Source organism: Arachis ipaensis, chromosome B8 (assembly GCF_059453495.1).
Source record: "Arachis ipaensis isolate K30076 ecotype BB chromosome B8, ASM5945349v1, whole genome shotgun sequence".
NCBI lineage: Eukaryota > Viridiplantae > Streptophyta > Magnoliopsida > Fabales > Fabaceae > Arachis > Arachis ipaensis.
Genome location: NC_142443.1, coordinates 137,508,109 through 137,521,049, shown reverse-complemented (window position 1 = coordinate 137,521,049; position 12,941 = coordinate 137,508,109). Strand labels below are relative to the sequence as shown.

The 12,941-nt window shown below is 34.8% G+C and overlaps 1 protein-coding gene across 2 annotated transcripts; it reads right to left on the bottom strand.

Moving 5' to 3' along the window:
• Positions 1–4,530: 4,530 nt before the first annotated feature.
• Positions 4,531–11,942, bottom strand: LOC107614542 (synaptotagmin-4). Of its 2 annotated transcripts, none has more exons than XM_088496191.1 (13): positions 11,572–11,942; positions 11,234–11,336; positions 11,066–11,118; positions 10,651–10,771; positions 9,975–10,102; positions 9,213–9,314; positions 8,565–8,639; positions 8,040–8,119; positions 7,540–7,690; positions 6,967–7,197; positions 6,094–6,375; positions 5,814–5,927; positions 4,531–4,950 (listed from the first exon to the last, which is right to left on the bottom strand). In XM_088496191.1, exons 1-13 carry the CDS (start codon positions 11,674–11,676, stop codon positions 4,804–4,806), a joined length of 1,692 nt encoding a protein of 563 aa, XP_088352317.1. In that variant the 5' UTR covers positions 11,677–11,942; the 3' UTR covers positions 4,531–4,803. The 2 variants fall into 2 exon arrangements, with proteins under 2 accessions (XP_088352317.1, XP_088352318.1); XM_088496192.1 differs by having other exon boundaries at positions 11,234–11,364; positions 11,572–11,669.
• Between the last annotated feature and the right edge of the window lie 999 nt (positions 11,943–12,941).

Genomic DNA, 12,941 nt, shown 5'->3' with positions numbered 1-12,941 from the left:
TATTTATTTTATTTAATTTTTTAATAAAATTTTTTATATAATTTTATATATTATTTCGTACAGGGTACAGAAACATACACTAGTTTATCTTTAAAATCCGTGACCTTTTTTTTTAGAAAAGTATAAGAAACCAAGAATGAATCTGCCAACTATTGACAACAATAATTATTTATTATTTTTAAATTAAAATTAGGAAGGTATTGATATCAATTAATTATAAATTTGAAAATTAGGATTGTAACCGCTAGGAGTGTTTGCAACGTGAAGCAACAAAAGTCATGCTATCTCTAATCCTCTATTACCTTCTCCGGTCATCAACAGCATCCTCGAACTTGCGCCCTCACCAAAACGCCGCGCACACCATTCGACACAATCCCGCCACACCCCGATCCCATATATGACACCACCATTTCCGTGAAGGAGGAACTCATCCTACCCCGATCCTGCGTTATGCCGTTAGTTGCACTGCTCGGAATGTGTGCGGTGGTTCGTGTCTGTGCCACCGCCACGGTCTCCACTCCGACGATCCTTTGGGCAATGCCGGTGCCCTTCGCAACCAATCTCCATCGCTGCAACGCGCGCTTTGCATATTCAATTTTCTCCTCCGCAGGACCACCGCGACACCCTTACCCTCGCGATCTGCATTGCTGTCGTCCACCGCAGTGTCCTCTCTCTATCTGGTTTCTATCTTCTCAATCCGATTAAAGACACATCTACTAAAAGACGCATGTATAAGAATACCCATAGTAGTCCTTGAGATTCACGCAATTACTCATAGTAATCCTTGAGATCCCGATTTCCCTATTGTAGTCCTCCAGATAGAGTTCCGAGCACTCAAACTAGTCCCTGGCCATATTTCAGGTGATGACTCATCACCGGAGCGCTGACGTGGCCTAGGATTGCCACGCTGGAGTGCTGCCAATGGCTAGCTGAGCTGGCTAAGTTCCAATTTTTACCCAGATTGGTCCCTCCTAGTATAATTAACCCTAAATCCCCAAATTCTCATACACCTCCCCTCTTCGTCTTGTTCACCTCTTCTTCTTCTTCTTCCATACACTTGTTCCTGTTCATGCACTCTCCTCTGGGGCTGCTACTCATGTCGATGATGGGTGGAGGTAGCACTGCAGGTGGAAGCTCTGTTCGTTTCCCATCTAGCTGGAACCGGAGTAGAACGCAAACGAAGAGCAGAAGATCGGCCCTGCTAGAATGGTGCGGCTGTGGCTGTAGGCCAGTTCTCATATGGTCTGGCACAGATTCGAATCCGAATAAACCGTTCTATGGCTGCCCCAATTATAATGTAGGTTAGAATAATCACTTGTGTTGCTGTTATTCTCCTCCCCTGACTGTTCTTGTGTTGTTATGCCTCCCTTGACTGTTCTTGAGCTGTTCCTCTCTAAACTTTGATCCTTTATTGGTTGCAGACAAGTGGGAAGAGATGGTGCGAGCTTTTTGTGTGGGCAGATTCTGTGAATGAGGAACAGGTTGAAAAGTCAGAATCGTGTGGTGATGAAGTGAAGATCAACGTTGATTGGAGGCTTCGAAGGTTGGAGGAGGATGTCCAGATGCAAAAAGTGATGACCCAGTTGTTAGTGTTAGCTGTGTGTGTATTGACAGTGTTGTTGGTGATCCTGTATTGTAAATGATGAATGAATTGGTGGTTTTGGGTTCGTTGTTATCAACATTTGTAAAAATCTGCTTCTTGATGGAATGAAAAGTGCTATTAACTATGAAATTGTTGTTAATTTAAATTCCATTGTGTATGAAAAAAATAAAGAACCTGCTTCTTGAATGGTAAACCACATAGCATAGTATATTAACATAAATTCCATTGTTTATCAAGAAACAACAAAAGTTGACTGTAAAAGGCAGCCTAGAAACCATGTTGCTGCTATCTGTAGTTTCATCAAAAGCAAGGCCAAGGCATACCAAAAAGACCTTTGCATCACAGTTCACCATCTAGTCATTATACTATGGAAAAGACTAATAACAAAACACAAAACAGAAACTCCTAAGTACATATATCTAAAGTATTCAATTCTTCTTTCTTGGGGGCCTAAATCCTGGCGTTGGGATGAACTGCATCAAGTTGGCAAACTTTGAAGATGTTGCTGAAGATGCACCCTGCAAGGGATTCACTGTTGGTGCGGTTGGCTGATTAGAGGATCGTCTTCGTGGTGACAGTTTCGAAGGTCTTTTCGGTGCAAGATCCTATAGGAGAAATAAGTGGCATTAAGTATTAACCTTTTGATCTTCTCCATTCCATCCCTGAATTCTTGGTATGTTGTTGCCCTTGCACATTCCCACAGAAGTCCCCTTTACTGTAAGTCCTTCCAGTTCTTGTTGAAATTTTTCCATAAATGCCAGACGCAGAAACGGTGATGCACATCAGGCATCACCGCTTTCACTGCTGATATCAGTCCCTGCCAGATTCAGTAAATGTTACACACATAATCGTCCCTGACATTATAATCGTAACACATAATAGTCCCTTACATTTGGTTACTATCCCCATAATAGTCCCTACAATTGAAGGTCGTGACCCATAAAAGTCCCTAACGTTTAATAGGACAGCTAGATTAATGAGAAAACCACTAATTACAAGTTCTCCATAAAATGCACTACAAGCATAATGAAAGCACAATTCTTCAAGTAAGCATAACAGCACAATGGTTTTCCTAATAACTAACCATGAAGATCCAATCATCTCACAATTAATGCAGATAAGCAAAACAGCAAAATTCTTAACAAAATAACTAACCATCATACTCGAATGGAAGCTACAATTCTTCAAGTAAGCATAACAGCAGAATTCTTTCCCTAATAACTAACCATGAAAATCCAATTATCTCACAATTAATTCAGACAAGCATAACATCAAAGGTCTTACCCTAAAAACTAACCATCAAAATCCAATGAAAGCACAATTATTCACAGTAAGCATAACAACACAATTCTTAATATAAGATCACATAAAATCAAAGCAAGACATTCAAATTAAATCACACTTTTTGCATATCCGATATGAAGCACCAGTCATACTCTTTATAATGCTCCAAGTCCTGATGAAGTAGCTCAAGAAACCATCTCCATGTCTCTGTATTCTCCACTTTGACAATAGCCCAGGCTATGACATAGATATGATGATTTGCATCTAACCCCACGACTGACAAAATCTGTCCACCAAACCGATAGCCCAGGCTATGACATAGATATGATGATTTGCATCTAACCCCACGACTGACAAAATCTGTCCACCAAACCGGGTCTTCAGGAAAGCACCATCCTATATTGCTCTTTCTCATCCCCATACACTACACTTCTTGCATCCATTAATGCCCTGGATATTGAGTTTTTATTCAGAGTCAAGTCAAACCGTGTCTTGAAGTAAGTTGTAGCCTCGCAGTGTCTAAAATTTGGATACTTTCTCACCTTCTTCACAAGCTTGCTGCATACCTTCTTCACCTTCTCCTCCATCTGCAATAAATTTAAAATTTTTACAATACATAGGGAGAATTTGAAAGCTTACTCATGCATTAAAAAGGAAAAATAATCACCACAAGAAAATATTTTTTTCCAAACCTCCATACTTCTCCCTATTTCTTCCCTGTTTCATTTGGGTATTACAGCAACCCCACAAACCCCAACCAAGATTCAAACCCTAAACACTACAATGACACCAAAACTCCAGAACCTCAACAACACTGACCAATGCTATCATCAACCTAACACTGTATTCAAAATGCAAAGTAAAAAAAAAAGGTTACCTTGAGTCCGATCACAACGTCAGAACCTCGTCTTTGTGGTGAAGGAAGGGAAGGGAAGAGCGACAACAACTTCTGATCATATGACTTCTTCTCTCAAATTTTTGTAAACCCAGCAAATACAACCCTACGACTACGCCATTGATGGGGAGATGAAGAAGAACTCAGAGGGTGGAAGAAGAAGAGACGAAGTGTTTGTGTTGGTGGAGAAAACTGTTTTTCATAACAAGTAACAACTATACGGCATCGTTTTTGGCTTTCAAGGGCGCCAAACCCAAAACGACGTCGTTTTGGACATGTCCCACGTGGCAATCCTAGGCCACGTCAGCGCTCCGGTGATGAGTCATCACCTGAAATATGGTCAGGGACTAGTTTGAGTGCTCGGAGCTCTATCTGGAGGACTACAATAGGGAAATCGAGATCTTAGGGATTACTATGAGTAATTGCGTGAATCTCAGGGACTACTATGGGTATTTACTCGACTATTTCTTTAAAACCTTCTGTTTCACAGAACTAATTGTTGTTTATAATGGATAATTTGAACAACGTGGTGTTAAATGAGCAAACTGCCTTCTTATCTTTATCACAACTTGTCCTTTCTTCCTTCTTCTCATCGCATGTCACAATCTCATTTTAACAGATCCTTAGTTGGGCAGGTTGTAGGTTGTTAGGTAGCACTTGACCACTTCCATATGGATACTATTCTGGAATAGTCCTGAACGTTTAGGATATATAGTCCTCAATAGTTTTATTGAAGTTTAAATGAGAATTTAAGAGAATAGATGCTCTTTTTCACTTATAAAAAAGAATACATTAGAATTCTTTTGTCTCTCTTGCTAGAGGTAAAAACATGCCTATATGTACATAGCAAATGTCATTCTGTTGTGTGTTCAACTGTTCATACTGTAGTATTTTCTCTTGAAATCTTCTGTGGCTTTGACATCAGATCAAAATTGTCAAAAATAACCTGAGCTCTATAGATGTTGATCTTGGCTACCATGGTCTATAACGTGTTGTCGCTACAACCAATTGTGAAAACTATCTAAGGATCCCGGTACTTGTGCTGTGGTGTCCATCTCAGATGCAAAGTAAGCCTTCCAGATTTAGCTCCCTCTAGTGTATACGTTTCCTGATATTCCCCTTCTAAGATCACCTTTGTTAGAGTCATTATCACTTTTCCCATTTTGTCCTGAAAAATCCATACATTTTTTGTAATAATTCAGTTTGAAAATCTTAATCTAAGTTGAGAACAAGCTTATGGTCAGTTGTGTGTATGTATACTTCAAACTTATTTTTCTTTAGGAAAAAAAATGACTGATAACATCATTGAATCAGTTTGGAGAATCTAATTTATATGTCTTTTCAGCTAACTTCCTGTTGTAAACCAGTATTAATCAACCCATAAATCAAACATCATGCGAGAAGCATCAGTTAAATTGAGTTCTTATTTTATTTCTAAGATTCTAATTGAATGTTAGCAACACATCATACATTTATGCATGTCACTTTACAGTACTGTTACTGCATTTATTTATTTATTTATTTGCATTTATTTTTGTGGTACACCTTTATGTATACCTGATGAAAAGAAAAATTAAATATAACAAACGTGCATTATTTAAAAAAAATGTGAAATTTAAGGTATTACTAAAAAGTGATGGAACATAATATATTAGTGGGGTACAAACAACTAAACCCAGGCATGCTAGAAAATTGCCAATTTTGCTTTGATGCTTTTTTTTTATTTAAAAAATGGTTACTCAATTTATGAAAACTAAGAATGATACCTATTAAATTGTTTTAAAACGTTCTGTATAAGACCAAGAAGATGGAAGCAAATGTAGACGATGATGTCTAAGGTTATTGTAGTATTTAGTTATTAAACTATTACTCTCTGCATTTCATATTGATGGTCACTTTAATTTTGTTTTTCTTCATAGATTTATAGATCAATCTATTTAGCTTTGAATTGTATCTAAATATGATGGAATAGAGACTAGTTATAGGCTTATAGCAAACATCATTTGAGACAAGGTTCAAAAGATATATCACCTTCCCAAAAGTATCGTGATCCCAGACTTCAACAATTAACATTTCATGTAAGCCGTCCTCTACAACAAAGTCAAATGTTTGATTCCAAACTGGATTTAAGGATTCATTTACGACCTGAAAAGCAAGAGTCATCATTAATAATTAATTTATCGTGAACTAAATAGAAATCAGTGTATTACTTAATTGTATATGTGTTGTAACATATTTCTCATACAAAATTGAACTTTACCGCATATTCTAATTAGGAAAAATGAAACTTCAAAAATGCCTGGATTCTTACCCTAGTCTTGAGTTTTTTCTCTGATTTCTTCAACGTCAGGACAACAAATGGATCAGCCTTGCCCATTAAGTCCACAACTGGCAAGTCTTCAGCTGAAATAACCGTCACAGAGAGAACACCTCTTACAATGACGTTCTTCTTTCGTGCTGTAATATCCTCAGCCTCTGGTTCAGTTCCACTCTTGAGGGTCTTCTCGAATATGGTCAATGCGAAATCAGGGTCGAAGGGGTTCCTAAAGCTGTCATCTGTTCCATGTGGGATGTACAACAGCTCCAAGTGCACCTATGGCAAGATGACAAGAAGCTCAAGAAGATCTATCTATGAACTGCCATAACATGAACCTTCCACAAGTAGAATATGATGAGATAACAGAATACAAATGATAAGTGAATAGGCCAGTTTTGATGCTTTTTTTTTTTTTTCGGACTCAGCCAGATTTGATGTTAAAAAAAAAAATAGTGAACTAGACCTTCAGAAAAAAGAAAAGAACCTATGCCTAGTACACCTGACATATATATATTTCTGATGATCAGATTGGTTCAACAAGTTATTGTACTTGAAAGTTAAATCCAATATTTTTCTTGTACCGGTTATGATTTTACTTGGAATTCAATTAACTCGACTTGTTCTGATTGAAGTACCATGAAAAAAATAGTGGTCTTAGGATTTTTTATTTAATTTAAAATGTTTAACACTTTGACCAATCTCACATTAATAGTTATTATTTAAATTAATATTCTAGGTGAAGTTTAAGGGGCCAAGTTCAACGTATCTTTACAATCAGCATCAACCAACAAAATGAAAGATATGTCACATATGATAGGAGGTGGAACTGTGGAAGCACACGCAAGGAACATGCATACACTATCTTACCTCACCCCTGTATTTGTTATCCCTATGGACCTCCAAATCCTTGACCAGTTTCAACCACACAATCTTGACTTTACCAGGTTCTAGTTCCTTTAGAGGCATTTGGGCACAACCAATAAGCTCGGCAGCAGAAATGCCTTCATCATCGAAAACTCTTACAGTCAAGTGCTGTGTATCCGCATCTTCAACAATGAACTCAAAGTGCTCATTCCATATTGGATTCAAGTCATTGTTCTGAATGTGCCAAACAGTTGGATTACTAATCCTCTCAACAATAGCAGAATAAACGGTAAGCAAATTACACTGGCCTCCTCTCAAGTTTGGTGAAATTTATCATGATTTCCTTCTATTTGTCCAATTAAAATAGTAGTGAATTTTATATTTACCACCACATTTTATAAAAATACAAGTGTGCGAAATGCAATATTAGCTAAATTTCTTGGGAAGTATTTTTGTAAATAAACAGGAGACGAATTGAAGTTCACCACAAAAATGGAGAGGAAGTGAGTGTAATTGACGCTATGATAAATAAAAAAGCAAAGAAGCTTTCCGTTGAGAAAGGAAGGTTTGTCTTACGATTACTTTGCTTGTTTTGGTTCTATCACGAAGTGGCCTTACAAACAGAACAGCAAAAGGGTCGGATTTACCAATGATATCCTTATTTGTTAAGTCCTTTGCTTGCACCAGTTTCACATCTAATATTCCAACCGGTTTCAACTCCAGATTACTGTAAGAGGACAAAAGAGGAAACTTCATAACTGTTGTGCAGAACTAATGTCAATATCAGCATCCCATATTTATATTTACTGTGAGACATGATAATTTAGTCCTAAAAGAATTAAATGAAATGCACTATTTAAAAAATGTAATTCATTTGACAATTTTTTCCAAATATTATCTCCATTTCATTTTCGTTACCAGCAGTGTTATATGGATTCTGGAGAGCTTGTAAAAGAATAAGGAGATAAAATTTCAGATGAGCTCCATGTATCATGTTTACTCACATATCAAACACACTTTTTCGCCTTTTCTCCTTTGGAAGGAATTAAGAATAAAGTTAGTAAAATTACACATACCTGTAATCCCCAGGTAAAATTGGTATGACTTTGCGCATTGGCCAAGTTATAGAGTCTTCAATAGCATCCCGAATTGTTTCCTGAATAAAAGAGAAGAGTTGAGAGTTCTTTATGAGTTACAAAGCTGTGGGTAACGTGCTTATCCTTTTCTATTTGATTTCTCCAGATTATAAATACAACGATGCATTAGTACTGTGCATTGCACCTTCTATATTCAAACCTTTGAAAAATATTAAGAAAATTTCAGAAGCAACATTGGAGATTTCCAGAAAGAATAGAATGGAGTAAATGTAAGAAAGACAATTACCTTTCGAAACAACTAGAGAAGATTTCCAATTTTCCATTATTAAAACTGAATCGACACTCATGAAAATTTGTGAAAACTTTTTGTATATGATGCCTGACTATTACTTTATTACACAACTAAGAATTCCAGTTATTTATATGTGGTAGTTTAGTATCTGCAAATTAATATCGCACAATATCAAGGAATAACAAAACTTTTATGATGTAATTTGGTTATACCTCTATAGCATCAGATACCCCCGGTAAAGCTGATATATCACCGCCGACTACTTTTAGAGTAAAATCCAGATCTTTCTGATGGCAGAAAAAAAAACAGAACATACAAATTTAAATTAGTGGCCGGGATTGTACGTACTACATACATTTGAGCAAACTTTCATTACGTTGCTATCATCCATGAAGCCATGTTTATTTCTATTTACATGACATCGTAGAGAATAGATTATTACAACATGTAAGTAATCCTTATTTCAACGTGTTGAAATATTTTATCAACTTAGAAAAACAGAGTACTCTAGTATTCACTCTCAAAAACCTCGGTTCTTGATAAGATAGTCCTTGAAAATTTTATATTAATTTTGCGGCACCCAAAATATTGGTTTCTTCTGACAAATCAACCCAACTGAGGAGCAATGTCAACAACTATATTTGAAGAGTTAAAATAATAGTTCATTTAAAACTCATTTTTCTGGTGTATAAGTATAATGATCAATTTTTACAAACTATTTTGTAAAGAAACTAATCTTTCAAAAATTAAGAGAGTAGTTTATTCACCTTTGGCATAAGATACAAGACAATATAACTAAATAAACCCTAAAATATATATTAAACTTAAAAAAGAACAAGTTAGGAGATAATACAGCTCACCTTTTCTCTCAATGAAACAGAAACAGCTGAAAAAGTAGGGAACTCATCCACTAGTGGTTTGAATATCAACCAAAAGACCCCAGTGAATCCAATATTTTTTACCTATATAAACAAGTTGCCAGAAGAGAGAAAGAACATAATGATAAGGAATAACTCCAAAAAATTAAATGTTTCCATATGAAGAGTCTCAAAGTCATTAATCTGGTGCCACTGACAGACTTAGTTGCATAATTCGGCTTTATTGATCTAAGTATGTAAATCTTTTTAACTATTAGAGATAGAAGCCTATATGAAGATGTTTAAGCGTTTGAATCAGAAAATAGAGACATATATGCACTGAACTATATTACATTTCTCTCTAACATTAGCAGAAAAGATTTGTCTAGTTGAATGAATAATTTGCCAACATTCCCCAAAACTGACATGAAAGTTTGCTAATATTCTCCAAAACAGAACATTTACATAACGATCAGTGAAAGCAATCATAATTAGTATATATTATTGAAGCTGAGCAGAAGTATGTTTTGGATAACAAGTCATATAATTCAATGAACAAACTTTGAAAATGATATTATCAGTAAAACGGGAAAAAAAATAGCAAGAATCAGGTGGGCCATCAAGTCTTGAAAATTTATAATGCAAATAAATTATATTTTCACCAATCAAAACATTTGTTTGCTTTCTTCTCTTAGATATATTAAAATAGAATATAATGCTAAGAAAGGAAAATCAGGAGTGGCAGTGACCAATGATGTGTATCACCTGGATGGGAAGTACGACGCCAACTTTGGTTTTGATATCAAGAACAATGTTGGGGTCACCATCCCACTGCATCTCTAACTCTATGGTAAATTCATTAGGCCCACTTTCCTCTTCAAGTATGGCAATTCCTACATATTTCCAGCACCATATTTCAAAAGCAGCGTATATTAAGAGCATGCATGGAATTCTTAAATCATGACATTATTAATCGAAGTCCTAACATATTTAATTCAATAGTATAGAATTGCTACATAACGCATACATGTAAAAGATCCAAATAATAATAATAATAATAATAATAATAATTGAAAACCTTAAACTATCCTCTTAGTTCTAAATAAAAAAAGTTTTGAATTTTTTTTATCTTTTTATATTTAAAAAAATTAAATATATAATTAAATTATTATTCATTTAAAAGTTAAGAGGATAATTAGAGAATGAATTAAAACTCTTAATTATTACTCATAAAATAATAACATTCAAATTTCAAAGGATAAATAAGAAAAAAGGAAAGAAAGTATTTAAATAACATATTTTTAATATTTATCAATTTATTATTATTGGATGGAGTGTGGTTTACTGATTTTCATTTCAAATAGAACATCAACTCGATTATGTATAATAGCATAAAGAGTTTAGAGTATATATATCACTTCAATGAATGAATATGACTAACCGGTAAATTGTGGAGCCACTGTGCCAAGGGTCAACTTGGAGAAGGTAAGAGAAGCCAAAATAACTGGCTTATATTGCTCTAGAATTGGCTCCACACTACTCTTTATCAACTCCGAAGCTGCCTACTTAAGCCGAAGCAGATTTCCATATTAATTTCATCAACAAAATTATTAGATACACATCACAGATCACACTTAGTAATCACAAATACTGTGTCCTATATTCATTATAATGTTTAGTTTAGATACATTTTTCACTTTCAATTTCATATTTAATATAATATAAAGATACTTCCAACGTTATTTTTACACAAATCTATCACAATAAACAATAAAATGTGTATACATAGCTAAATTAATAGATACTATGAACAAGAAAGAAAGAAAGATAAAAATTCAATAACAAAAGCATAGTACATCATTGATGAATGGCCACATCTTGTCGAGTTGCGTGTTGAGCCATTTTAACTGCACATAAAAAGAAAAAAGCCAATATCAAAATCCACATCAATGACTGAAGATGCTGCCATTGTAAGAGTAGGCAGAAGAATGTAAGGGAACAGAGTTGAAACTTGAAACTCAACTTCTGTCTCTTAGTGAATACAACCCATGAAGGGTAGAACTTTCCAGGCAGAAGTACTCTAGAATCTTCCACCGTCATCCTCGCAAACATCGCCACCGTCTTCGCCTAAATAGCCACCACAGATCCACAATGCCTAATTAAGACTCACTATGAATGAATGGAATACATTTCACCTAAATGCAATTCGTGAGAATGCGAGAACTAACCTCGCATTTTGTTCATTGACTCTTTAACAGATTTGAATTTAATTCATAATTAACATACATATGACCATTTTAATTTGTCCTCATTAATAAATCTCTCATAAAATGAAATTAAATGGAGGTGAATTTGAATTTACCAAATCAGAACGACGCTTGGATCGAATGCTTTCGTAGCGAGCAAAAGCAACGATCAATCCAACGCCGAAGGCGATGCCGATGATCATCCCGCCGATGAATCCCATAATGCTACTAAAAGAAACGCGATTTTGCGATGAAGATGAACAATAATAATCTCTGCTTCACCTCTTATTGAAATGATGATAATTTTGTTGATGAGCTCAAGCATGGTTAGGTTTTCACTCTTGAGGCCATGTTTGTTGGAACTCGCCAACGTTCATTGGTCACTCAAACGCAGAGAATAAAAGAGAGAGAAGAGAGAGTGTTTCTGTTAATCGTTATGATGAGTTAGTTACGTTGTGATATGAGGAAGTTTGTAGTAAAGGGAAATACAATGAGCTTGTGGTCATTAATTAATTAATTCATTCATTCATTCATAAAGCAGTAATAATCCATATGAACTCATGAGTAATGAGTTAGTAGTATTGTCAATTAAGAAAGTAATATATGCTTTTCTTTATTTCGTCCTCTTTATTGGTTCTTTTACTTTTTCTTTTGTTTCTCTTTAATTATACATAAAAAAATATTAGGCCATTAAAATTTATTGTTTTTATTTTTTAGTCATTATTTAGTTATCAACTCAATTCTTTTAATCTAATTTTTTTTTAATTTAATTTTTTTTTTGGTATAAAAATAAAAGTAGTGATATACTCTAATATTATAATTTTTGGTATTTTTTTAAAAGTGTAGAAGGGTACACAAATTGGAGAGCTCAATTTCTGTACCTCAAATTTTTTAATTTTTTTTTTAGAGCTATGCTACACATATAAGTCACAAGTCTTACAAGTTGGGCCAAATCTAACAAAAACTATATTAACTGACCGGAGCATGATAACATGCGCGTCACTCAACCATTTTCCAAAGCGCGTTTTCACTCACTGTTATGGAAGATACTTCTTCTTCGCGTTCCTCCTTCTCCTCATCCTCTTTCTTCTTTTTCTTCTCCTTTTTCTTTGCGTTTCTCCTCTTTTTTCTTCGCGTGTTTCATCTTCATTGTTATTTTTTTATTACCGTTGTTGTTGCTACATTTTTTCCTCCTCCTCTTTCTATTGATTTTGCAATATTATGTATTTTTTTCTTCTTTGTTTGATTTTTTTCCAAGAAGAATTATAAGAAAACGAAATAAGAAGATGAGGAAGAAGAAACAGTAGAAGATGAAGAGGCAGTAGAAGAGGAAGAGGAGGAAGATAAAGAATTTTGAATTATGCAGAACTTATTAGAATAAAAATACACCTAAAAATTCTTAAAATACACCAAAATATCTTCGTATTACACCCAAATATCTTCGTGTTACACCCAAATTTGCTGCAAATACAGAAAAATATTTTCT